Genomic DNA, 27065 nt, shown 5'->3' on the forward strand with positions numbered 1-27065 from the left:
GCCAGGCACTCTGATTTCAAAGCACCCAGCAGGTACAGAGGCAAAATAATATGACACCCCTCTGCTTTTGTTCAGCTTCAAGCTGGAGAGGGGAACCAGAAGTACATTGTTTCTTGTGCCTATTGGTCATTTCCTTCAAGCTCTCCAAGCTTGGAGCTGGAGAGGGAAGTAGAGGAATTGCCTGTGACCTATGCTATGTTTCAGAAACGCAGCAGAAGGTCAGGGCAGCTCCTGGAAACCAGCATGCCCACCAAAAATTTGTGAATACCTGCCAAAGAGACATAGGTGAGGAAAATGAAATTCTGAACTAGTGCTAGCTTTGAAGAAAAGAGAGAAGAATCATGTTCCACATTGCCAAATATATATATAAATGATTGCTACTTCCATTGTAGTTCTTCCAGCAGATCTATTATGCTTATCATAATATAAATTTAGTTAATACAGTTTTTTGCCCCTCCCAGTGTATGATTTCACAAGCAGGAAATGTTATCTCAAGGTATCTGTTTAGGTAATGTAGTGCTCAAGAGTTTGAAACCGCAGTAAATACAGGGTCTTACTGTATGTTGTTAACATAATTTTTTGTGAACACGCTGCTTGTTTTTGAACAGCATTGGAGAGTGTGTAGCTTCAATTGCATGCTACTGCCACCTAGCATCAGTTAATAGCCTTGTGCTTAGATCTCTGAAATTTCCAGGGGGAAAACTGCATTTGAATTTTGATTTACTTTTTACAATGGCTATGATTCCTTTTTTTAATCAGAGAGGTATAAATAGTTATTTTACTTGAAATAGTCCCCCTTTTTTAAAAAGGTTTTGGTTCTTGTAGATGTAAGACAGTTCCAGCCCAAACCTTTAGTCAGATAAACTATTTATATGTGAACTTCATGCTGGTTTGAATGAATATTTCTGTGCCTGAAGAATTATTATAGGTATATAATTCCAGAGGGTGCCCAGAATATTGTACATTCCCATTCTGGAAATCAAGCACAGTAATGCTAAGGCTCGGACTCCTTGCTCTTCTTGCTGTGGAAATATTTCGTCACATCTAGCTGTACAGTCTTCTTTGTATCCTGTAATTAGCATATTTGATGTAATTATGAAATTAGTCATCCCCTACATGACTGCACATAAACCTCTGCCTTGTCTAAGCACCAGGAGGTTTGTTACGCTGCATGACAACATGTAGAGAAGTAATTGAGAGAGATTGCAAATGCAGATGAAAGTTTCTAATGCAGGTTGCTTTGCGAGAAGCACAACCTGCAAACTTGCGCGGTATTACTCTATTGAAAATCAATGCTGCAGTGAACAATTATCCTGTATCTGTTGTCTTTTGGTGTTGTGCGCTAATTTATAGTTTTCTAAAATATGATATGTTTAAGCAATTTTGCTAATAAGTGGAAACTGTACACTTACATTGTTACTTTATATAATAAATCCTTTATGGGCTGTAATACCAAATGTTAATCAATAGACATGCCAGAATAGCTTCCAACACAACCTTGTAGAGTTTCTTAAATTAATCCTTATTAAAAATATTGACTTGTTGTGACTTACTAGGCTTGCAACTGACAGAGTTTTTCATCCTAATTAGGAGGTTAGGCTCCAGTGCTTAGACTGCAGATAATAATCCAATGATTGTTTGTCTTGAAACATGAAAATCAAATTTTGCCAATTGTCACAATTATGGAAATTACTCAGGCTCTTAAAAACTCTTCGCTAAATATGTTTTCTTTTAAACAGACTCAAGCAGTGCTACTCAAGAGGATTTCTAATAAGGCAAACCAAATGGCATTCTCATATTAAACACCACATCAAAACCTATAACCTCAAATTGAAAGTATTTCAGGAGCACAGCAATTTTATTATATTTATAATTAAGTTGTGCTCTATTATCTAAACTTTTTAGTGGACTGCATGGTGACATTACATTACTGGCAACCATGGTTAATATTTTTTTTACTAATTTTTACTAATTTTTACTAATTTGTTGCTTTTTTAACAACAAAAATATAAATATAAAGGAGTTACTCTGCTCACCCCAGAAATATTTTTTAAAAATTGGGGCTATAGATTTAATGTCTTCTTTTCTATAAATATTCATTTGGTAGATTTTTAGATACATATCCATGCTTGTGTGTTAAAAGAAATGTTGTGTTTTCTTTTTAATAAATTGAGTGACTCTTCATTTGACAGTTTGATTTAAAGATTACACTCTCCATCTCTTTTTCTACTGTAGCAAATATAGTGCAAATATTGTGAAATGGTCTCTCATTTTTAAATACACAGTGCTGGATATTAGGGTAATATTATATGTTGAATACGAAATTGGAGAAAATTCAATATTACACCTGAGGAGCATATAAGTCTATTATTAAAATACAGAAAGGTGATTTGGTGTTAACACTAATCATTTACTGGAAGCATAAAAAATACAACTTTATGAGCAGCTCCAAGCATACAATACTTACAAGTTTTTAAAAACTCACAACCTTATATTTTTAAACATATTTACCTTATTTTAAACATATTTCTATAAAAACATAATTTAAGTATTTAAAAGATAAATGTCACACACACACATCACATTCTTTAACATCCCTACTTTTTAAAATCATTTTGTCCTTAAAAATAATGTAAGAATGATGTTTTTAATTAGAAATTAGTCAACACACCAAAACTGAACTATTAATTACAATGCAATTTCTCTGCTGACATAAACTCCATTATTATTATCTACTTACATTTTCTTTTCTCTGTTAATTCTAAACCCCTTGCTAAGTTATATAATGAAAATATTTTACTCTGTGCATATAACTGATTATTATGCAGTACTGCATGTTAAATGAGCAATAAGGAATGTGAAATTAATATTCTTAGAGTACAATGGTGTGGAATCTATTTGAAAGAATAGGATTTCCCACAACTTCACTTCAAAATACAATTTTTAGTTGTGAGTGCATGTTCCTGTGTATGTGTATTTTGAAAGTGTATTACTTTAAAGAAATATTTTATAGAAAACAAGTGCATTATTATAGTATAGCGTCAGGAAGCAGCACAGTTGGACACACTAAAGTGGCAAGGAGCAATGATTGAGTTGACACTCTTAAGAAAGCCTGTCCCTTGACCTTTGGAAAGAGTTTGTGTGGATACAGGGCTGTAATATGGAGAAGAGCTATAAAAATTGTGTTCCACAAGCAGAATTCTGCTTATTCTTCTGTGGATCCAACCCAATAATCATTTTATTGTGAAAGTTGGCTGCAATTACTAGCATTCTGTGGTGTTGTCAATTATACAACTTTTTTCTTCTTCAAATAACACCCCAGTGGTTTTAGATCTAAGTCCTCAAAGCCAGATAGTAAAACTGCATCATTCATGTACTTCCAAACTATACTCTATGCACTGTGTTTTGGTTCATACTGGATGGAGGCTGTTCAGTGTATTGACTAGTGATCAGCAGTGCTGTTCTAGAGTGTAGACAGACCCAAATCAATGGGCTCAATTTACAACAGAGATTCTGGTTAAACATTATAAAGAACATTATAAGCTTTCCCTCAGCCTTGAAAATGTAGAATGTATTGCTAACAATGAAGGCCACCTAACAGTATTTGCTGTGTCACCTAATTTAAAAACGTAATAATCATGGGTCCCTTGGGAGTGAAAAGGAGTCATTGTCCTGCTGTGTTAATACAAGTGTCTAGTTTTCCTTCAGCTTTTGCACTTCCGGAATGTTGTTGCTCAGTTTTTCTTTTAAAAAGCTATCATTGTTATTTATTTTGAGTATTTATATACCAATTTTCATTTTTAAAAATCACAAAATAAGTTGAGAAATGCAATTTTGAGGAGGAAATGTGGTTTAAAATTGCATATTAGTAAGGAAAACGGATTTAACAGATTTAAGAGTGAGCACATGGTTTGGAAATAACCACTTCAATCATCTTAATGTTGTGTGCAGTTAAATTCTGCACAAATAGATAAACAATAAAATGTGTCTAATAAAGTCTGTGAAGCAATTCGTACTCAAGTGCTGTTTTGTCTGACTGCCCAAATAATCCCATTCAGTTCCAAAAAAAGAACATTATTTTTTTACTTTTTTTAATAAAATATTTTCCCTAGATAGACTCTTTAGAAATAATTAGGCATTAGTTTTCATAAATACTAAAAGTATGTGTTAATTCAGTTAAAAATATGTGAACCATACACTCTTTGATATTTGCCTGAAAAGATTCATTATTAACAAATGCTATGAGAAAGTACTCTTTCAAAATTGGTGAAGCACCTGAATGCTTTTAATAAGTGGTTGTCATCATTTTTTAGAGTCTTAGTTATGCCTACAAACCTTCCCTGGCAGCTTTCAACTTGTAAATTTTATATACTGCAAACCTGCAATACTATCTCTCCTTTAATAATAATAATGTACTTAACTTGGTTAGATGTGCTTTCTTTACTTCTGTATTTTTATTGATTTAAAGCACGTGATCATAATCGTGTATACCGTAGTTCTTGCATGCAATGTGTATCCTTGTAAAAAGGCACACTATATGAGGTGTAAATAGAATACATTAATTGTTCTAATAGTTTTTTACGTTTACGCATATACTCAGGAAAATGACCCAAGTAATCTCTAGACCTAGACCCCATGTGCACTGTACCTTTGAAGCAGTATCACACCACTTTAAAGAGTCATGGCTTTCGTCAAAGAATGCTGGGGAACTGTAGTTTCTTAAGAGTGCTGAGAGTTCTTGGCAGATCCTTATTCCCCTTACATAGGTAGAATTCTCAGAGTTCCCTGGGAAGAGAGGTTAACTAATAAGCCACTCTGTGAGAACTGAGCACCACAGCTGGGTGGAGGGACGTGTCTTCTCAGTCCAACAGCAAGAGAATAAAAAATCATGATTTGATACACTATGAGTAAACACAACTTATTTATAACCAGCAGTTGAATGTATTGTTACTTTGTCTGATATTTTGTTAATGTGTGATTTCATTCTGATGAAAATGGGACTAGATAACGTGTTTTTCTAGTTAGGACATATTATAAGAGCTGATACATAACCCAGTTAATCTTTAAATCCTTGTACAGTGGTACCTCGGGTTACATACGCTTCAGGTTACATACGCTTCAGGTTACAGACTCCGCTAACCCAGAAATAGTGCTTCAGGTTAAGAACTTTGCTTCAGGATGAGAACAGAAATCGTGCTCTGGCGGCACGGCGGCAGTAGGAGGCCCCATTAGCTAAAGTGGTGCTTCAGGTTAAGAACAGTTTCAGGTTAAGTACGGACCTCTGGAGCGAATTAAGTACTTAACCCGAGGTACCACTGTATTGAAGATGGCGACCACAGTTGTATTGAAGTCACTAGTTTTGGGAAAGTAAAATGTAATACAGTGGAACCTCGGATTACGTACCGTCTTTCTTACGAACGCTTCAGGTAACGAGCTCCGCTACCCCAGAAGTAGATGCTCCTGATTGCAAACTTTGCCCCGGGATGCGAGCAGAAGTCATGTGCCAGCAGCGCAGCAGCAGCGGGAGGCCCCATTAGCGAAAGCGCGCCTCATGTTAAGAACGGTTTCAGGTTAAGAACGGACCTCTGGTACAAATTAAGTTCGCATATTAAAAACTAAAACTGCAGAATTTATCACAATAGGCACTCATCTGGGACTCTGGGTGGGCGGCCATTGCCGCATGGTGCAGCCATGGTGGGTTCAGAGGTGCTCTCTTCCGTCATTCAGAGACCAAAGGTTCCATTTTTAGTTTAAGACCTATTAGCTGACCTACCAAATTTCTTGCTTTTCTAATTTTTAGATCTAACTCTCAACTGAAACAGATTTTTGCCATTGTTCTAGCTTGTTCCCCATTCACAAATATTTCCTGAACAGTTTCTATTTGTTTTACTGAACTATTTTAACTGTATACAGAGCATGAGATGAATTGTTACATAAATACTCAGTGTATATAGTCTTATGTCCCAGTGGTCACTATGTGCACCATCTGGGGGGGGGGGGGGAATCACTTCATACTCTTGGCAAGCAAGTTGTTGGCTATGTTAGGTGAGGGGCGGGGATTCACTTCATAACACAGCTCAGGTCCATTGCAAGCTAACTGACTTCCAGTTTGTCAGATAAGTTTTCTTTGTAACCTAATTTAGTAATATGAATAGACAGAATAATATAATGATATACTAATTCAGGTCTTAATTTCAGACCCTCGCTTATTTTTGTTTTGTTTTCACTTGAAGTCAGCTAATATGGGGGAAAAGGTAGCTGTATGAGCATGCAGCAGTCCATAGGCTTAGTTACTGAGAGCTTGGTTACAGAGATTGTGATCCTTCAGTCCTCATGTTGAATGGCAGTTAAATAATTGCAGGGTTTGGGCCTTATTTATTTCCCCATCAAACCCCCTGTCACATCAGTGGAGAGTTTGCCTAAATGAAGCATGGAAAAGGTGGCCTTTCTTGCACTGGGATCACTGCTAGTCACTATCAACCTTGTGTGATTTATTGGGAGATGTGCAAGCTGAAAAATAATGACCTGATGTTATAGGACAAAATGACTCTCATGAAAACCCAGGTTAAAGTGGTAGAAGTCAACCCATAAGGCAACTATAAATACTTTCTGAAAGTCATTTTAAAAACAAGACCATAGGAAGGGGTTTCTACAGTGTAATGAAAAGTACCGTAGTTATTCCTGATTTTAGTGAAAGTTACCTATGGAAGTATGTGATTAATTAACTGAAGTTTTTTATTTGTAAATGCTTCCTGTTAAACCAATCTGAATATGTCACACTTTTAGCTTTGCTTCCTACTTTTCCAGTCCCTGTTATACTTCTGATCCTTCAATAAATAACAGCAAATACTTATTTTCTTGCATTTCATGCTATTACTATGGTAAAAGTCCCCACATATCATGATTATACATGTGAATTAAATGACTTCAACACTATGAACCCGCAGCATTTATTCTTAGCAAATATAGCATTATTGTCTATGTAGCTATGTTTTGATTTATATGAATTTTCATAATCTTAAAATTCTGAATAATATAATCCTCACAGAAGTTCACTCACCTTCCTGGGTGGGCAATGTTACGGCCAGGCCACAGACCATGCAAGCGATCTGACCAATGACAGCCTGGATCACCCGTCTGACGGCTGTCCTTGTTTCGGTGTTCCCCTGGCAATGGGCCCAATCAGCCAATGAGGACACTTGGGCCTGTTCCCAGGGGTTGTTAAATTGCAGCCTGTCTGGCAGTCGTTCCTGCCTTTTCGTCAGATCTGCCTTTGATCACCAACCTCTCGTTTCCCCTTCTTGGGCAAAGTTCTTGAATTCTGGCCACAGGCCAGTTCTAGGATTCATTGGAGTAATCTGATTTCAATCATGTTTTAGGCTGAGTTTTGGCATGGAAACTATTTTGGTTGCCCTGTCAGGAGAGGAACAGAGGGAGAGTGTCCCTGTTAATTCTCCTTGGTCTCTAAACAGCTTTCAATATCACCAACCCAGATATCCTTCTGGAGCTGCTATTTGAGCAAGAGTGGACAGCATCATTATGCAGTGTTTCCAGTCCTACTTAGGTGGTCATTTTCAGAGAGTGTTGTGCGAAGCTCCACAAGATTCAATATTATCCCGCATGAAACCACTAAGTGGGGCTGTCCAGAGTTTAGGCACACTCAGCATTATGCTGGCGACATATAGTAGGACTGCCATTTCAAAGGTGGATTTCAAAGGTGGAATCAACGTCGAGAGGGAATTTCTGAAAGGTGGCACTTTCTTAGGCAAGTCAATCGAAAAACTGCAGTCAAAACAAAACAAATTCCTTCCAGTAGCACCTTAAAGACCAACTAAGTCAGTTCTTGGTATGAGCTTTCGTGTGCATGCACACTTCTTCAGATACACTGAAACAGAAGTTTCCAGACCCTTCTATATAGTGAGAAGGTGGGGAGGGGTATTACTCAGAAGGGTGGTGGGAATGGGTGATTGGCAGATAGCTGTGATGAGCCTGTTGACGACTCTTAACGACTGCAATAGGTCTTACAGGAAAAAGCAAGGGGTGAAAAGGTGAAAAATGGCTTTGTCATGTATAATGAGATAAGAATCCAAGTTCTTAAGAATAATGAGATAAGAATCCAACTGCAGGTTTTTGATGTTTTTGTTTTTAAAAAGCAACTTTGGGGACTTCCTGGTTGTTACTTTTTGAAATATGTCAACCCTAACATGCAGCTCTGCTTCTCCTTTGCAACTGCAGGTGTGGGAGTGAATGTGGTGGGTTGATATCTTGTCTTCGTAATGTACCGAATCTTAGAATCATAGGATTGTAGAGTCGGAAGGTACTCCAAGGGTCATCTAGTCCAACCCCCTGCAATGCAGGAATCTTTGCTTAAAAACCTCCAAGGAATGAGAGTCCATGATCACTCATACTCAAGTAAGATTGTCTTTCATGAACACTGTCTTAAAACTGAGTCTGTAAGTGACTGTGGAGGCAAATCCTGGATCCACACGTCCTTCCACAGTGGGGACATAGATTTCCAGGTGGTAGTTGATCATGGTGAGGGTTTGCCAAATGTACCTTTCTCTTAGCACATTTCTCCCTTTCGTCTCAAGTTCGAGCATCTTCAAAGTCCATGATACCTTTGGAAAATGCTGTTCTTCAATTGGAGCCATCGCAGGCCAGTGTTTCCCAGTTGTTGGTGTTTATACAACTTTTTTTAAAGAGAGAGTCTTTAAACCTCTTTTGTTGACCACCAGCATTATGCTTTCCATTTTTAAGTTCAGAATAGAGTAGTTGCTCTATTCAGGCATCCAAATAACATGACCAGTCCAACAAAGTTGATGTTGAAGAAACATTGCTTCGACACTGGTGATCTTTGCTTTGCCCAGTTCACTGGCATTAGTTCACCTGTCTTCCCAAGTGATATGTAAAAATTTTCAGAAACAGCACTGATAGAGTTGAAGATGGCGTTTATAAGTGGTCCATGTTTCACAAGCATACAGTAAAGTTGGTAGAACAATAGCTTTGTAAAAAAAAACATTGTGGTTTCCCTGTGAATGTTCTGGTCCTCAAACACTCTGACTTCAGTCGGAAGAAAGTTGCATTTACAGAGCTCAGGCAATGCTGGATTTGGGCATCAACGTCAGTCCTTGTGGTGCAGCACTTTGATTTTTGGGATGTTGAGCGATAGGCCAAGCTTTCTGTAAAAGTAAAGGAACCCCGCGTTAATTCCAGTCGCGGACAACTCTGGAGTTGCGGTGCTCATCTCGCTTTATTGGCCGAGGGAGCTGGCGTACAGCTTCTGGGTCATGTGGCCAGCATGACTAAACCGCTTCTGGCAAACCAGAGCAGCGCACAGAAACGCCGTTTAAACGACGGGGTGAGTTCCCATTGTTCAGTCCCAGCTCCTACCCACCTAGCAGTTCGAAAGCACATCAAGTGCAAGTAGATAAATAGGTACCGCTCCGGCGGGAAAGTAAATGACGTTTCCGTGTTCTGCTCTGGTTCGCCAGAAGTGGCTTAGTCATGCTGGCCACATGACCCGGAAGCTGTCTGTGGACAAACGCCGGCTCCCTCGGTCTATAGAGCAAAATGAGCACACAACCCCAGAGTCGTCCGCAACTGGACCTAACAGTCAGGGGTACCTTTAGCTTTAAAATAATATTGTTCTTCTAATTTTTGCAATATATTCAGATACCTTGATTGATTGATTGATTGATTGATTGATTGATTGTTGCCCTGACCTTTATCAACATATATTACACCATACCTCTGTTTAGGCCTTTCTTCCTGGTTTAGTGTTTATCAGTATGGATTTTGTAGGGCTATTGAGAAATATATTGATTTTGCTGAATGTATCTGGGCTATGTTGGAGGATAGTTTCTGTTTTAATAACCCTTCCCTTATGCATAGAATTCCTTTTTTAAAAAAATATATGTAAAAATACTGTGAGTGATATCCAATTTTAGTCATACTCAGAACAGACCAAATGAAATGATTTTGACAATTGACTTCAATATGTCTTCTCTGAATATGACTTAGTTAGGTATCACTGTATACATATTTTTCTTGATAAGTGAAATGGACAGTGTAAGTTTTTTATACTAGAGCAACATTTATTTGGTAGTTATCTTGTTTGTTCAAATTCAAGGGCAGTTTAAAGTAAAATATTTAAAATATACATAAACACTGTATATATAGTTACCCTCATAAAGCTGGACCCTTGACTATTCATATATTCACCAGCAATTAAAGTATTCATTGAAACTAGAGTGAGAAACAGTTACTAAAGAGAAATTCTTAAGCATGGAACCATAGGTTAATTAACATTTTTAAAGCAATTAAAAGGTCAGAATATTATATTAAATATTTGAATGCAATTTCAATGAATTAATTTAAGAGATCTTCTATAGAGCTAAGATAAATGTTCTTTACCAACACATACAGCATCTTAACAAAAAAATTGGCTAACTATACTTGACTGGTGAAATATGCTGTAAGATAACATAGAATATATTAAACATAATGGGAAGAAGAACAGATTATTATAGATGGAAATTGGCAAGAAATGAAAGAATTGTTCAGTAAGGCAAACATACCATCTTGATGAGAATTTTCATAGAAATACAATGAAAGTATATTGCCTCTGAACTACAAAATCATGCATCTCATCACTACTCCCCCCCCCCCCGCAAATTGTGGTAACTGTGAGTCGAGGAGCCGCCACCCGCTTAGAGATAAAATAAGACACGAGGACACATGTATTTTAGGTCAGTGGGTTAAATAAGGCCACAACTTTATTGGTTACAGCCTGTAAGTGGTATTGGCTTAGGCATTGGATCAAACAAATTATACTTGACTCAATCCAGCAGGAAGTCATTTTTGAGGGTTAACAACAAGTGGGAGGAGCTTGTTGATGCAAATACAACTGGAAGCTTCCCCTGACGTCACCGGGGGTTGTGCCATGGCCCTAGCCACCAGCAGGGCATCGGACAGGATCCACAACCGCCAGATCCCTTTAATGGAATACCCAAAAGGAAGGGGAGGTGATGGCCACAAGCTGCCCTCCAACACACCACACATATTCCAGTGCCTAACCGCCACCCGAGGAGAGGTCTTGCTCTAAACCATTTCCAAACCATTTCTGTGTTCAGAGCTGCTTTTGGGAGTGATTTGGTTGCCCTGATTGATGACCTTCATTTGGAGACAGACAAGTGGGAGTTTGCCCTACTGCTTCTGTACATTCCATCATCTGCTTTTGATACCATCAACATAGTATCCTCCTAGGAGATAGATATTTGGAGACACTTCTTCAGTGATTAAACTACTGCTTCCAGGAACAGGGAGAAAAAAACATTGGATAAGTGTTTCTTAGTCCTCTGGATCTTGAGCTCTGAGGGCCACAGGGCACTATATTGTCTCCTATGCTATTTGATATCTGTATAAAGCCATTTGGAGCTATCATTAGGAGATTTGGAGTGAAGTGTAATCATATGCTGATACTAAGCTTTTATTTTTCTGTAACTTCACAATCATGAGTGGCTATATGTCTGGATGCAGTAGTGGGCTGATGAACTGAATCTGAAGATGGAGGGTGAGTGGTTCCTGAGTTCCCAACATCGAGCCTAGGCCTAAGCATGCACTGATCTCTGGCTTGGAGCACTAGGCTTTAAGTAGTATTTTATGCATAGGTATCTTTATTGGGATGGTAGGCTGTAAATATGGTAAGCTGTAAATAAGGCAATGTATTTCTGCATACTGTGGGTAGACTAGGGGGTTCAGTAATAGGATTTTTTTTAATTACTGAATTCATAATAGTTTCAATTTTACCATTTACTAATTTGAAAAAATGATTGTATTAAATGTAATATACTGATGATTAGCTGAAGTTCATAAAAGAATTTGATAGCAGGATATAAAATAGTAAATAAAGGTATGAAATTCTCCCCTTTTGGAATTCACTTCCTTATTCATTAAAGGTTTCAGTTGTCCATTTCTTTGTGTGTGTTTTTACCTTTTCCTTTCTTAGAGTTTTTACTGCCCGCTTTGAAATGTTAGGACAAAGGCTCACAGTAGGAAGTTGTGTTATTTCTGACAAAGTTTTGTGTGCATAAAGCACTAGGAATTCATGGTAACTAAGTTAATGGTTTATGTACACTAAAGGAAACTTTTATGCTCAAAGGTAGGCAGAACAAAGCTCCATTTACTTGTATAAGAAACAACTTCAGTCTTTCTTCTACTGAAATCTAGGGCTTTTAAACTAACCTTTGAAATTATTTTTGGAGAAAGTTCTGGAAATGTGTAAATTATCTCCAACAATTCCCCTTTCCCAAATTATATGCTCCATGGTGTATCACAAAAAAAATAAACAGAAAAGGTATTGTGATAAATGAATCAATTAAAAGACTACAAGAAGACTCCAGTTGACAATTTTGCTGTCAGGTTTCAATCAACATATGCAATTCACACAACTAATTTACCTCCCCTGGTCTAAGATTCCCCAGCCTAAAAAAACTTCCATCCTGTGTCCATTTCAAGAGCAGAGAATTCATACTGCTGGAGAGACTCCACCCCCCCCCAATTTCTTTCTTTCTCTATTTTTTCCAGATGTTTGGAGGAAAAGCTTTGAGCTACTGCTGCCAAGATAGGGGAACTTGCTTACAGTATATGATTTAGCAAGTAAAAGGAAAACAAAGAGAATTGGTCAAACGTAATGCATATACATGGTTTGTACTTGCATCTTTGTTTAAAATATAGATAGGGTAAGCCTGATCAGGACCAAGTCAGTGTGTATGTTTGTTAAAACTCTTTCCCCTCATACATATAAATCACAAAAATTGCTCCCTGAAGCTGGGAGTTGCCCTGAAAGGAAAGCTATCAGTGCCAAGAGCAGCTTTTCTCATGGGGTGCAGCTTTTGGAGTGGGGGTGGTTGTTAAGACCACCGCAAGAAGGAAAGGATTTCTATCACTCTCCACCCCCACTGTGGTCCTAATTCAGATCACCCATTTTAAAAATAAAAAAGACAGAAGGGCAAACAACACCTTGAATATACTGTAAAATGTAGTTTGACTCAAAGACTAGGGCTGGACTTGTCTGTCTTTGCTACAGCCTCAGAACAATTAAAGCTTCCATTATACGCACACAAACATGAGAATTAGTGTCATTGAACCCAATAGATACAAATGTGTTGGATCTGGCTGCAAATTGTATGTATTAAGATGCAGTCTGGGAAGTTGTCCAGCTCAGTTCTATTATTATTATTTTTGAGCTGTCACAGGACACAGGAATGCTGCCAAAAGAAACGTCCCCATATTGAGATCCCCCTCTCCCTCATAATGTGTACTAGCAGCCATCATATGGCATGACATCATAGTGTCATAAGATTTTTTACTCATACCAGCATCAGTCAATAATGTAAGTGTGGGCGGAGAAATTCACAATGTGATGCCATCATGTCATGTATACATATTTTGGGGAGAGAGAAAGAGAGTTCCACACAAATGTGTTGTTTTTGAAGCATATTATCAAAGTTGTTCTCAACATGAATCTCTGAGAGTAACTGGAGTCTAAAGATGTAATGTAGTATGAAAATTAAATATGTGCATACAATCAATTTTGTGCACAGCACAGCCAGACCTTTGCTGTTGTTGTTGTTGTTGTTGTTGTTGTTGTTGCTGCTGCTGCTGCTTTAATTTTTGGTGCAGCAGTTCCTACTGCTTAAGGGACAATCTGATTTTTGAAGCTAAGAAGCATGTCTCCTCAACACCCAGTGGGACATTCTATACCAGGGATGGTATCCTCTATATGTTGCTGAACTACATTTCTCTCAATCCAAGACAGCATAGGATGATGGGCACTGTAGTCCAATATCTGCTCTATAGCATAACTAGAAATAAGCATGCTGCTGCATACACGAATCTGCCATGTGTACCCTTTCGCATATGCAAGTGTCCAGCGACCCACATCCAGTGGAGCTGTGGGCACGCTAATGCAGTAGCAGAGTACCAGCAAGAAGCGAGGCTGTGGAGGTATTTGGCATCGTGAAAGCTTCTTTATTTAGAGCAAATCAAAACAACAAACATAGCTAGTGTGAGCAGCAGCTTCACACATGTCCTTTGTGTCCGAAAGCAGAGAACAAAGAAAAAATACAAAAGCACACAGAACGGAAGTACAGTGTCTGAGTTCCGTTCCCACACTCCTATCACAATGGAATGTAAACAGTGAATCACGAGATCCAACAGCAATGAGAGAATGAAATTACTAACAGTTTGTATCTCCTGAACTGGCCTTTCCGCTTTTCCTTTCTCATTAATGCTGCCTTCTTCTGATCTCACTGTCCTTCTCCCTTCTCTCTTATCCTTAACCATGAAGTTCTTTATAGCTGAAATGTTATTTTCTTTATGTCCATAAGATATGGGCTTAGCAGAAATGGTGTTGCCTTTTTATCCGAGATTGTCATGGCTTGCTTAATGGTGGCAGCATCTTTGAGCAGCATCTTCCATTGCGGAAATTGCAGCAGCACCCATATGAAATTATATGTTCATCTAAATAATCCTCCACACAATTGTCAATCACTCATGATCCTGATGGCAGCTCTACCTGCTAACAGGGTGATTTAACAATGCCACAATTATGTGTGAAACAAAATATTAAAAACATTGGTATATACTGTAGAGGGAATGTGCTGTGCTGTCTTCACTCGAAGCAGTATAACATACTGGGGAATATATGTGCTTCCAACAGCTACGTACTGGATGTCAGAGGACGAGAGTCAGAGAACTTGAGTCAAAAAATGTAGATTAGATCTATGTACCTGCAACTGAAAAGATTGTGTGTGGGGTTTTGGGTTGGTTTTTTTTATTAAAAAAAGTCATTTATACATATCTGATTTTTAGAAGTCAATTTAGACAATCAATTTAGACATTCATGGTCAAAAATTGTTTCTAAAGTTGTTGCTTAATCGAAAGTATTCTCTGGTGATATGAATCCATTATAAAAAATTGTTAAAGCATGCTTAACAATATTGTGTTAATTATGCAATGATAAATTATTTTATCTACCTTAACAACACTGTAGCAGTAGATAATTGTTCTTTTTATGCAAGAGGAAAGTATTTATAATTAACAAAGACTAAGAACTTTGATCATAATGACTGATTTCTTTTTTTACGTAACCACTAAAAAAATTGTAATAAATGTGATTCTAGTGCACAGGACATATTTTCTGTGTTGCATGATAAAAATCAAAAAGCCAGAGGAACCTTGTAGCTAACAAATGCACAGAGAAAAGCAACTACCAGTCAGAACTCATGTTAAACCTGCAGTTTAACTACTGATTCTAAGTCACCTGAAGTCATTTATAGTTCTCTTTCGCTGTTTGCTTTATTTCATTTATGCTATAATTCATTCTCAGTTTTACTAGCTATTCTATGTATCCATTTTTGCTTTGTAACTCATTTCAAACTACTTGACATGGACATGAATGTGGAACAGAATACTTTTATTGTCTCTGTGTATTCACTAGTATAGACTCTGCTGTACAGTGGTACCTCGGGTAACATACGCTTCAGGTTACATATGCTTCAGGTTACAGACTCTGCTAACCCAGAAATAGTACCTCGGGTTAAGAACTTTGCTTCAGGATGAGACCAGAAATCGTGCTCCGGCGGCACGGTGGCAGCAGGAGGCCCCATTAGCTTCAGGTTAAGAACAGTTTCAGGTTAAGAATGGACCTCTGGAACGAATTAGGTACTTAACCTGAGGTACCACTGTAGTGCCTAAATGGAAAGGAGAGAAGGCAGAATGAGGAGGGAAAAGAGGAGGGAAAAGAGAAAGATGGAGGAAGTTTACTGAGTGGAACATAGGAAGGGAGAAGCAGTCTTTATTGGTAGATTAAATTCAAATAGAGAGATTCATGTCCCCAGTAAGGTTTTTACTGGATAATAACATGTGGAGATTGGTATCTGGGTGGAAGAGCCAAGAGAAAGTCAAGCTGTTTTGGAGTAAGTGGCCATATTCAGAAATACTCTTGAAGACTGCCAAAATGCCAGAAAAGGTGAATCATGCATTCCCAGGCTGCACTGAGGGTGAAATGCAGAGCAAGTGCCTGGTCAGGAACTCTGCTTTCAGAACTTGGACTCTCGGCTCAAGTATTCCTGAGGACTTGATTCTAAAGGTTAGCACATGGTTTAAACATAAATTAGGATACAGGTTGCAAAATTAGTAGCTCAGAAGCAGGGCTCTAAGATACATGGCTAGGCACAATCTAAGGCATTGTCACAACCTTACACCCTTTTCAAGGGTGTGGTAGGCACAGTCATTCTCTTGGTTCTCTTCCCAAGCAATGGGAGTGGGCAAGCAAGCGAACACCCCAAGTAGGCTGTGTTGGCTTGTACAGCTGCATTTGATGATGCACCCTTGGAGATGGGGCCTAAGTTTGCCTGGCCAACTTACTATCTGACTCAGGGTCTTGCATTTTCCCAGTTGCCAGGGCAGCCTTCATCTCCAGTGGCAGGGTGACAGCTGGTTTGTTCAACTCTCCCTCCTCTCTTGAAACAAACAGCAGCATGTGGAGAATGTGGTCTCCTGGGGGACAACCCAGACCCTCTCCACCAACAGATTCAGTAATCTCCTTCCATTCCTCCTCTCTCTTTCTGACAGAATGTCAACCAAGAGTTTTTTTCGACACAAAAGCGGGTGGACATGTCAAGGCTACTTTCTAAAAATATTATAGAAGATGCTGGATGGGTTCAATGTTCTATTGTTATGTTGCTCACCAAAGAAGTGTGGTGGCAAAACTTTAAATCATCTATGCAACAAAAAACCTTGGGCTGGACTAGTTGATACCTATGAATATTATGTCATATAGTATTTATCAGTTCCAGCTTTCCACCTACAAGTGATCCAAGGCCTTTAGCTGATCAACATTCTATGATGTTTTAAGTGTGTTTGTTTTTTCATTTTTATATATTTAAGTTGTGAACTGCCTTGTGATCTTTAGATGAAGGGGGGTACACAAATTTAATTAATCATCATCATCATCATCATCTGAGGGTGGTGACCTAGGTACTCCCCATGCCCTCTAAGCAAAAAGCTTCCCCCATATATATACATTTCTGTGATATTTAGACTTCCAAGCCTGAAGCAAAACTTCCAATATTGGAAACACATACTGAATACTAAAAGTATGCTGCCCGTGTGCTTAAAGTTATGCACATGTATATAAATTTGCCTAATATATGCAGGCTGATGGTTTTTACAATTGTAACACTGCAGGCTTTTAAGTAAGTATCTTATATTGGTTTTGGGTGTGTTTTTTTCCAGAAAACGATAGGTATTTGGTTTTCTATTGTTCTGGTTTTTTACCTTGTCTCATGGATTTTCACATTTTTAAAAAATAAACTTGTTATGATTTTAAGAATTCACAGATTGTAATATACATGTGGGTGTCTTCAAACATCTGGTTCTCCTGGTTACCTAAAATTGCTTCATGGTTCATGTAGCCTGCTCTTAATCCTGGCAATCAGAGGAATACCGGTTTCAGGGTGTTGGCCACACTTTTTCTATAGCTAAGCTAGAAGCCATCTGTTGGCTTATCTTCCGTATATTAGTTATGTAAATCCAGGGATGTTGCTGCTGCCATGAATGCTGCAAAACACATTTCTACCTGGTCTAGGGGTCGGGGCCCACCTCACCCTGAACAGCTAAAAGAGGCTCCTGGGAGGCCAATGAGACATTGCTGGAACAACTCTTGGTTTGTGACAACTGGCTAAAATATTTTAAAATGTTTCTAATTTTGGTTCCTCTGAGTTGGTGTTGGTTAAATGTTTAGTTGGAGTTGGTGGTTACTGTATTTTAATTTGGGTATAACTGTAAACTGTTTAGTGTTGTTGTTGTTGATGATGATTTCTATTGATTTCTTGGTTTGTTTGTTGCTTGTATAGGATATTTTGTTTTTTTAATGTTTGATTTGTTGTGGTTTTATATATGCTGTAAGCCACCCAGAGTGGCTGGGGAAACCCAGCCGTATGGGCAGAATATAAATTTTAAAACAAGTTATGTCTGTCAGGCCCATAAAGATTCAGAGGTTGCATGAGTATTAATACCAGAGATTTGGGAATGATGTAGTACAGAGATTGCCAACCCAGTGCCCATGGGCACACATTTCATGGCTCTCCTTTTTATTTATTTCCAATAGCAGGCACTTCCTTCACCCATGAAGGAGCTTTCTGAATGTGTGTGCTCAAGTATATTCTTGCTATGTGTGTATTATTGAGAGATATCCACTTGGGCAGAGAGAAAGAGAGTGAGATATCTCTTGGTGTGTGAGAGTTGGAGGGGGGGGGAAGCATACATGTACATGTGATCTGTAAGAAAGGGAGGGGTGTATGTGCTGTGTGTACAGTCTGTGTGAGAGACTGAGGGATGCATATGCGAAGTATGTGATTGTGTGTGAGAGAAGCGTGTGTGTCTGTAGTCTATATGTGTGCATGTGCTCTGTGTGTGTATGTGTGTGAGAGAGAAAGGGAGAGAAAATGTGGTGTGGCCACATTGTATATTTTTCCTGGTACATGGAAACATTCCCTGTTTACCAACAGCATCATTGTGTGCATGATCTGCACAATCAGGACACATAGGTGACTTCCCACAACAAGCATGTGATTAGAGGGAGTAGGGAGCAGCAAAGATGGCCCCCTGTTTTCGTGTGATGCCATGCCATCCACAGCAGCTATGATAAATTATGCCTGTCCCTCCATGGTACATATTTTGTGTTATGGCCTGCTCCCATGAGAGCCATTTTGTAACTGACACCTACAGCATTTCCTAACCATTTGTAATGTGCCTGCTGGTCCAAAAGGTTATTAACCCCTGATGTAGTAAGAGAGTTAAAAAATGCTTAGGCTGTGATCATAACTAGACTAAGGGAGCAATTCTAAACTGCTGAACACCGGTGGAGCTTTATGGTGGGTGAGAAAGCCAGTTGAAGAAAAAAAAGTATGATGAAAAAGGGAAATTATGAAGGAATACTAAGGAAGCGTTTGTGGTTTTTCTGAAACTTGCTTGTATAGCTTGTGAATCTTAATGGTTCGTTCTTTAAACTTCACTGTGTGCTTCAGTCTAATCTGCACACTTCATATGATGCTCTACATTTCAGACCCTCCTGCAGCTATAAAAGGAAGTAATTAAAGCTGTTTCCAATCTGTTTTTCTGTGTGTTGTTGCAGAGCATGAGCTAATATCAGAGTGTCAAAAGGACTGTCATGTTGTTATCAGTGTGCATGCATAAATGAAAAGATTACAGCAGTTTGTTTTATCATCAATTTTTAAACTCTTCAATAAAAACATAGTTTTAATAAAATATAACTCATGCAGTTAAATCAAATTTCTTTCATTTGTTTCCATTAGGATCAATTACCCATATAGGTTTTTTAAAGCAATTGAAATGCTTTGTTGGCTGTTGTGTCTTTTTCACTTTAGTTTTCTAAGAAAGTGAGAAAATGTGACTTTACACATACACACAGATGTGCGCACACACAAACAAATGTATATTTAAGTCATCACTTTATACTTAAGCATTATTTTTATTTCTTGTAGGTGGAAAAGTAACCAGTCTCTGCCTTAAAGTTTTACATCAGTGGGAAAAAGTTTCCTTTTCTCCCAGAATTATGGATATAAAAGATCGAAGGCACCGCTCTTTGACAAGAGGCAGGTGTGGAAAGGAATGTCGCTACACAAGTTCATCACTGGACAGTGAGGACTGTAGAGTGCCTACTCAGAAGTCCTATAGTTCAAGTGAGACACTAAAGGCTTATGACCATGATACCAGAATGCACTATGGAAATCGAGTTACTGACCTAGTTCACAGAGAGTCTGATGAGTTTCCAAGACAAGGTATGTTCTAAGACACTTTTTTTTTTTACTTCAACGATACCATTACAGCACTATATTTAAGTGTCCATGCAGTTACTCTGCATTTGTATTGAAAGATGTGTTCAGTTGTGATTTGACATGCAAGTACAAAATTCAGTTTTCATTGTGAAGTGAAGTGGTGAATATGTTAGCTTTGTCATATTCAGAAAGCCTTTCTAGATTCCTCCTTTTAACATAGAGGTATTAATAATTATTAGTATTAACCAGCTGTCATGTTGTCATATTTCTGGAGAGGCCCACATATTATATCCTTGTGTTATGTCACTAAGGTTCATTACAGGTATAACAGAGACATTTTCACTACTTATTTTTTTGTGGGACTAGCATTACTGATAAGATGAGTAAAACATTGTGATTAACATTTGGTAATCATTACCTATGAGGTACTTTGTAATTTATCCCATATTTCTTACTGAAGTGAATTGAAATGTGGAGAATGTACACTTTTCCCTGACATAATTTTGTCACTGCATAAGCCTTACATTTAATTTAATTTAAAAATGGAGGGAGAAGACCCATCTAATTATTTTCAAGTTCATTAGTAGTTTGTTAGTGCCTCACACAGAATCAAAAGCCCATGTTAAATTTTAGATTGACATAAATTCTTCACATGAATGTGTAAACTTCCTTTGATAACTTTTTTCCATTATAACAAAAACGATTGAGAGAAGTATCTTTACATGTTGTTTTTACTTTGCGTACGTTTCTTTCAATGTTATTTTAAGTGACAATTTATTATGCTTCTGTGTCTTACCCTTTTCAGTGTGTGAATAATTCAAATACAGAAAAACATAGCCCAGACTTGTGATATGAAAAGTTCCAGATAGTCTGGCTATTAAGAGATAGTAACATTCCTAAGGCAGGCATAAATGGTGGGTGGGGAAAACCAGCACACTTTTCAAATGTCCAGTTGTCATATAGAATGATATTAAGTCCTATAATCCCTTTGTAAGATTGATGTCAATGAAGTTATTTCTGTTGCTTTTCCTAGCCCAGAATGAATCCTAGGCAATACTTTTCTCAAAAGATTGTCTTCCCAGCAAAATTGATCCACAAGCATATACGGCTCCGTCTCATGGAAGAGTATTTGTTCAACATAGCTTTTAATTTTATCCTACTGTACAAAGCTAGAAGCACCTGATGCCCTCTAAACATGTTTTAAATTACTGTATGCATGTGCTTGGTTTGGATTGGAGCTAATAGCTCTTAGTGATAGAATTCCCTGTGAGGTATTTGTTGTTTCTTTCAAAATTGTTAAAATTTCTTTGGCACTATGAACGTTAAATCACAATATCTCTGTGCAGTAGATATATTCCCTGCCATTCTTCCAGTGAGCTAGGCAGCTTAAACTGCAGAATAGAGACTTATCTAAGGACCCCAGTGAGCTTTACTGCTGAATCAGCATCTGAATCTGGATTCCTCACATTCAGGCACAACAGCGTACACACTTCTTGTCAATGGTCCTTGTGATGTTTAAGTTGTAACTATGCTTCAGCTGAAGAACTGTTGCTCATGAAGTGTATAAATTATCCTGTGTTTGCATAGCTTCAAAACTGCAATAGGGTTCTTTGTTTCTAGATCACTGATTTTAAAACCCAACTTTCTTCTTCTTTCATGAAATTGCTTCAGCTTTCTTTTGGTATAAAATGGTTACCATCTTTTCTAGTTGTTGTGTACATTAGTTTCCCAAATACAATTATTTTCCCCTGGTATTATTTTTCTTTCCATATTTTGGCCTACTTACTATTTCTGTAACTACTAATTTACATTTCCTTGACTGTTTATTCCCACTTTGAAGTAAACAATATGTGTAGTAAATTAGCCTTGTATGAGTGTATTTTAAGGGTAACTGTATGCACCGCCAGAAAAAAAAACTGTTACTCTATTGTTCTCTTGTTTGTTGGTGGATCAAGTATACAGGTGGTTACTAGCGGTACATAAATATAGGTCTGTCCTATGTATAATTTGATGGAAAGGAAACACAGTTTTCAGGAAAGTTACAGTACATCTTGTGAACATTTTTTTTCCTTTTAAAAAGTGCATTTTATTGCTAGCAAAGTATTCTGAATTCTAAGTACACTGAAGTACTGCAGAATCACATATGTCAAGCTAGCAACTGCTGATTTGTGCCAACTGCACCAATTTGCCTCAGGATGCAGAATTAGATTTCAACAGAATAACTTGGAGTTTAAATGAGGTCACAAGATTTATTTACTGGAAACACTGAAATGGATTTATCAGGCCACTCTCTAAACATGAGGCTCATTCTATTAAATGGGGGCATTTGTCTGATTTGCTGGTCCATCCAATATTGGTTGTTCATGCAGTCCCCCTTTATCCACACAGGCCAAGAGCTTGCAATGAGGCTGCCCGTAGACTATAATAATATCACAAGGGAAGTAAAAGTAAGGTTTTTGTTGACTATCTTTCTTCCCCAATTCATAACAGCATAAATCTATCTTGGAATAACGTCTTGTTAGCAACTAGTGCCTTGTTGTGGCTCAGAGGTCACAGGAATAGAATGGGCATTAGTTGCAATGGACAGATATCTATAGAAGTCATGAGAATTAGACCTTTTTCAATAGTTCCGTGGTACATCTGGCCCCGCTCCTGTGGGTGCCATTGAGCAAGGTAACACTAGATGGACTTCATTGCCTTGTGTGGATGCCATTGAACAAGTTAATACCTTGTTGATGTAATAATATGTACAGTGGTACCTCGGGTTAAGTACTTAATTCGTTCCGAAGGTCCGTTCTTAACCTGAGACTGTTCTTAACCTGAACCACTTTAGCTAATGGTGCCGCCGGAGCACGATTTCTGTTCTTATCCTGAAGCAAAGTTCTTAACCTGAAGCACTATTTCTGGATTAGCGGAGTCTGTAACCTGAAGCGTATGTAACCTAAAGCGTATGTAACCCGAGGTACCACTGTATTAGGTAAACACTGCAGAGCTGCAGAAAAATTTTATGCCACAATAAATTAAAAATTATGCTTTTTCTGAGGACCCAACATGGTCTGGTCCAAAACAAACAAGATAGAGGCCTTTTTTTAAAAGGGCCATAATTTTATAATAGTATTGGGAGGATTTATATCTGGATGCTTTACTTGAGATATATCTTAATTGCATTAATTTAAAGCAGAGAGTCGCTGCAGTGTTTTTGTACTTTGCAAGGTAAAAGCAGGAAGTCTGTATAATATTCTGTATGACTCTAGGTAGACATAGGATATGACTAATTATCAGTGTTGTCATTATAATTTTTTCTCTTGAAGATCTGGAACAACTTGGAAAAGGTGTGAAGACTGACACACAATTATTGCAAACTACAGTTAGAATGTTACATGATCAAAAGCCCCATCTCTTAGCTGTCACATAAGTAAGTTATTACTGAGCACTCTCTTTTTTCACGTTGTAACCAAAGCCAATCTAGTAATCCATCTCCTCCAGGAATTATGAGGACAAATAGTATATGCTTTAAAATTTTAATATGTGCAGCCAACAAGTAATTATTTAATGATTTGATAAAGTCTTTTCTAATTTGTCATATGTGTTGATAAGTGTACAGTGCACATATTTATTGTATTTTCTTTTACAAGGAGGTCTAATTTCAGTGAAGCATGGCACAGTATCTGTATAGTATTGCTGTGTGGATCTTCCCTCTATTTTTTTATATTTTTTAAAATAAAAATAAAATTCCCCAGTTGTTTTTCTAATTTAGTTCAGTGGCATTAGTTAAGAAAATGGCAGTGATCTTGATATGCACTTCAGTTTGTCATGACATATCTACTGTTTTTTTAAAAAAGTGTTCCCTTGCGATAGTTTAACCTTCTGACACAACTATAAAGTAAACTTTCATTCTTTCCATTTTCCACTATGGAGTGATAGCTACATAAATTAAAGAGGAACATGCATTCATAAAGCACCCAATTGAAAGTAATAACACAAATTCAAACAAGCTTTATCGGGGACTTGAAAATGAGGATTTAAATAGTAGCCCTCATGTACCCCCACCAGTGTCAGGTCTAGGAGAGGTCCCAAGCATGTGTGGATTCTTAAAGGATATGTAGCAACAAAAAGCATGCACATATCCTATTAAAGATAATGAAAGACTAATGAAAGACATGTCTGACTTGCATAGATTAAGCTTCAGGTCTTAAACTTATATCCAGTCCATCACTGAACTTAAATACCAAGGACTTCCACACATCTTTGTCTGTTCTGTTGCAGCATCTTCCTATAGAAATTAAATAATGTGGGGGACACAACAATCAAACTTAAAATAGATCATTTTGAGCAACACTCAAAAGGAGGCACTGTGGGAAACACAAGTGGCATCATCCCACTAATAGCATCACTGGGATATTGTGGGAAATTTAAATAGTGGCTATGTCAGAAGAATTGCAAGGAATTAGCTGCCCAGCACTCATCAAAACACCATGAAATAAAACGGTTTAAAAATGAGGGTCTGTGGCCTGAGGAGAGTCCAAAGGGCCTGTGTGTGGCCTTCAAGCCTGAAGTTTGCAACTCCTCATCTATGGGCTCAAGCCACTAGTACAGGGTTGCCATAAGTCTGGGGGAAACCCAGACATCTCTTCTTTGGGGGGGGGGCAACATGCCCATCCAGGCAGATTTTTACATTTTAAAGGAAATGTCCGGGGCTTTGGGGGGGGAGTTGGGGGCTTGGACGGGGCGGGCTGCTCTGCACGCTGCTGCCACTGCCAGCCTGAGCCAGGGAAAGAGGTGTGTGGGTGTTCTGCATGCTGTGGTCACTGCCAGTCCAAGCCAGGGAAAGATGTACATAGGCGTAGCAGCCCCGCATGCCCACACGCCTCTTTGCCCAGCTTGGGTTATCCTCTTTTTTTGCTCTTCAAGATATGGCAACCCTACACTAGTAGACATTGACTACTACCATATGTTGTACTTGTGTAGTACAGAGGAATTACATTTTCATGTGAATAATCCTTAAAAGAATAGCATTGCGTGTGTGTGTGTGTGTGTGTGTGTGTGTGTGTGTGTGTGTAATTAGGGATGCTGACAAAACTTTTCTGACTTGGTTTCCTCTAACCCAAGATACCAGCCCTTACATAAAAGTATGTGTGTTTGTATATATTGCAACAATTGTAGTTATTTAGAATCTGCTTTGCTGCAGAAAAAAATAGATACTCACATGCTTGTGACATGCAATTACATACATAGATTTCCCTTTGCTTGCCTGGGGAAAATGTTATGTGACTCAAAGGAGCCTGTTAAAATGTGTTTCCTGCTGTCCCAGTGTCACTCTTTCTTCCATATCTTCCTGAAATTGCACATTAGCATAGCTTGCCAAGATTGCTATGAATTCTGTCTTTTAAAAAACCCCACAGAAACCCCTTTTGTGCAAGGTTCAAATAAACAAAAAATAAACAGCTGTAACTGTTTTGTCCTAAGTGGTTGAATATACCATAATATTGATGCAGGACTGCCTGAAGACCCATTTGACTCATCTCTAGAACAAACTTATATTAGTGGAGTTGACAAAGCAAATGGCATTCAGACATTTAAATATATAGCTTCCCATTCTTTACAAATACTTAGCTGTAAGTGTTTTAGAATGAATGCTAAAATACATATCTCTGAATGCAGACCATATTGGAAACTGAGATTTACTGTCCCAAAGAGTAATGCTTACTCAGCCGTCTGATGAGATCTGAGCACTAAACAGTTTGAGAGGGATGCATAAAACTGTTTTATTACAAGATGCTGTTATGAATTATTGCAGATTTCCTTATGGTATAATGCTGTTACCAAACAACATGCATGAATATTAGTAGTTTTATTTCTTCCTTGTACTTTTTTGGGGAGAATAATTGGATTATGGCTTCCAACAGTTTCCATGTATCCTCAGGTAATAGTCCGTATAGAGACCTCTGCTCAAAACCAAAAGGTGCTTTTAAAAATTTGGGTCGCAGTATGTGGAAAGCTTCATTTTTTTTGCCCATGAAACTGGTGTTAAATGGTAGCATCTCATAGGGATGGATGCAGAAAATAACCATTTTGCAACCATTAGTTGGCCTCTAAGGTGCTACTGGACATTTTTAATTTTATATATATATATATATATTTCGAATGCGTCAGATCAACACGGCTACCTGCCTGAATCGTTTTGCAGTTCGTTTTGTGAAACATTCAGTTGTTGTTAACTGACACCCTTTCTATCATTTTTATTAACAGATTACAATTTCTGTTTAATAAATGCAAAGCTGAAAAGGGGCTTGTTAATGGGACCAAATTTTGTATTATGTAGAAGACGTGTGTGTGTGCGTGCGCATACGCACGCACGCACACACACACTCAGTAAGCTGGGACATTATTATTGATATAGTCTGATGGGACGTTATTACTTAAAATTTTAAAAGTGTTGCCCTGGGAGGCAGCAAATTTTTATTTGTGTTGCTCGATCACACCATCACTTCATCTAGCATTTTCAAAAGATAGTTTTAGTTTAAAATTCCCTTCTCTTTTCATAAGTGATTTTCTAGCCCTCCAAATTGTCGGGGGGGGGGGGTCCTAAATTTATTGTTTCTTGTTCCTGCTGCCACTAATTAGCATAAGGTGGAAGGGAGGGGGGTTACTATTGGTTCTTTCTGTAATTCCCCATCTATCCTACATTCCCAGAGCTCTTTGGGTTTCTTCCAGAGATTCTTAATTCAAAATTCAAGATAATTTTTCATCTCACACTTTCCAAAAAAACCCTACAAGTTTTCTAGTGTGGAATCCTGGGACTGGAAAAGGAAAATAAATGGATCTTACCCAATATTTTGCCCTTAAGGCTCAAGCCCCTAAAGATGAGCCCACATAATTAAGATGATATTTAACTGCAACCAGAGCAATAATATAATCAAGCAGATAAGAGTTTTGTTGCCATAAAAAGGGTTCTGCAACAGCAGGGTGATTCAGTTATCCAAACTGTGAAGAGCTTGTGGGCCTGCAGCCGTTTTAAAATGGCTAAACCACGCCCCCCCAGCCAGTCGGATTGGCTGGCTGGGGTGCATAACACAGGACCAGGACTCCAGAGACACAGGGGGCCCGGCCACGGGCACCTGAGAGCACGGGAAGCGATTCCCGCTCACAACCCCTCCCCTCTGGGAAGAGGAGAAGCTTTACTGCAAATCTTGATGATCA

The 27065-nt window shown here is 38.2% G+C and overlaps 1 protein-coding gene across 12 annotated transcripts in view; it reads left to right on the forward strand.

Moving 5' to 3' along the window:
• TENM2 (teneurin transmembrane protein 2) overlaps window positions 1-27065 on the forward strand; it is a 782612-nt gene that overhangs the window by 120944 nt on the left and 634603 nt on the right. For all 12 annotated transcript variants that reach the window (XM_081845776.1, XM_081845777.1, XM_081845770.1 and 9 more), the window contains one exon: window positions 19572-19868. In XM_081845776.1, the coding sequence (XP_081701902.1) occupies window positions 19643-19868 (226 nt within the window). In that variant the 5' untranslated portion in view covers window positions 19572-19642. The remainder of the gene's footprint in view (window positions 1-19571; window positions 19869-27065) is intronic.

This window comes from Podarcis erhardii (genome assembly GCF_964252035.2).
Source record: "Podarcis erhardii genome assembly, chromosome: 2".
Lineage (NCBI taxonomy): Eukaryota > Metazoa > Chordata > Lepidosauria > Squamata > Lacertidae > Podarcis > Podarcis erhardii.